This window comes from Echinops telfairi, unplaced genomic scaffold (genome assembly GCF_000313985.2).
Source record: "Echinops telfairi isolate 266 unplaced genomic scaffold, ASM31398v2 ScPeMD7_7468;HRSCAF=8506_1, whole genome shotgun sequence".
Classification (NCBI taxonomy): domain Eukaryota; kingdom Metazoa; phylum Chordata; class Mammalia; order Afrosoricida; family Tenrecidae; genus Echinops; species Echinops telfairi.
The window spans coordinates 7,907,365-7,908,455 of NW_022111370.1; the positions used below are offsets into that span (position 1 = coordinate 7,907,365).

Consider the following 1,091-nt stretch of genomic DNA (forward strand, 5'->3'; position numbering starts at 1 on the left):
AAGCTCTCTGAGTCTGAACATTCCCTACATGTGAGCTTTTACTTCTATGACACATGTATCTACTGCTGGTTTAAAAGAAAGAAAGAAGTCCAGTGTGTCTGCCTAGCAGGAGTCCGTCAGTTTTTCACGGCGGCTGAGAAATTCCTCCTTCACCTGTCTCTGTTTCCGCGCAGGTCCTCACGCAGACACGGCCAGCGGATGCCAGAACTTGCAGTGTGGTTTCCGAGCCTGCTGCCGCTCTGGCGAATGACTGCCTCCTGCCCTCTGTCTACTTCACTTAGCTGAGCAGGCTTCCTCTCATGCACTTTACTCACCGCACACGGCTCCCGATAACCAGCGGTCCGCCCCTCACCGCCCCAGAAATCTCAGTTCACCGGGGAACCCCGCAGCAGCGTTGTTCCTCTTGCAAGCCCTCTTTTGGTTGTAGGAGGGGGTGGGTGGTTTGTTTTGTTTTGTTTTGTTTTCTGCCATCTCACCAGCTTCCTGTTCAAGGGAGGGGAAGTGCGCTGAAAGACGGCCTGCCACCAGCATGGCCGGTCGTGGGTCTGAGAGGGGCCTGGGGGTTTCGCCTCAGAGAGCCCTGTGCCCAGCAAGCCCTGCTGAGTTCTCAGAGGGACATTCTTTGGTTTTCTTTGCCACGGCTGCACGTCTGGGGAACCCATCTCAGTCACCAGGTTTCCTTCCCTTGGCCGTTCTCCGAGGGCCATGGGAGACAGCCCCGTTCAGGTTCTTAAGGATTGCAGGACAGCCAGGGCCCCGACGCTAGCTCGGCAGGCAGCCAAGCACCAGCGCGGTCCTGTTGGTTTTCCTCAGGGACCCCGGGTCCCCGCCACCGCCCCTAAATTTTCAAGTTAGAGATGGCCTTTTTCAAAGTTCCACAATCATCTGAAGACATGTACAAATAAAAATTACTTTGAGGACTTTATCAAATAACACCTGTGTTTTGGTTCGATTCTTGTAAATCGTGATTCAGGCTTCCATGAGCAGAAAACACGACCTTGTCTCCCACTGGCCTGCAAAATCTCGACCCTGACAAATAAACTGTTTTGAAGACACCCCTAAATTTGTTGAGCTGGGCTTATCTTTTTTTT

General features: G+C 53.0%; 1 protein-coding gene across 1 annotated transcript in view; it reads left to right on the top strand.

The window, feature by feature from the left end:
* FBXL5 (F-box and leucine rich repeat protein 5) overlaps positions 1-1,063 on the top strand; it is a 37,837-nt gene extending 36,774 nt beyond the window's left edge. Inside the window, exon 11 of the mRNA XM_045284390.1 lies at positions 174-1,063. Within this exon, the coding sequence (XP_045140325.1) occupies positions 174-250 (77 nt within the window). The 3' untranslated portion in view covers positions 251-1,063. The remainder of the gene's footprint in view (positions 1-173) is intronic.
* Positions 1,064-1,091: the final 28 nt, after the last annotated feature.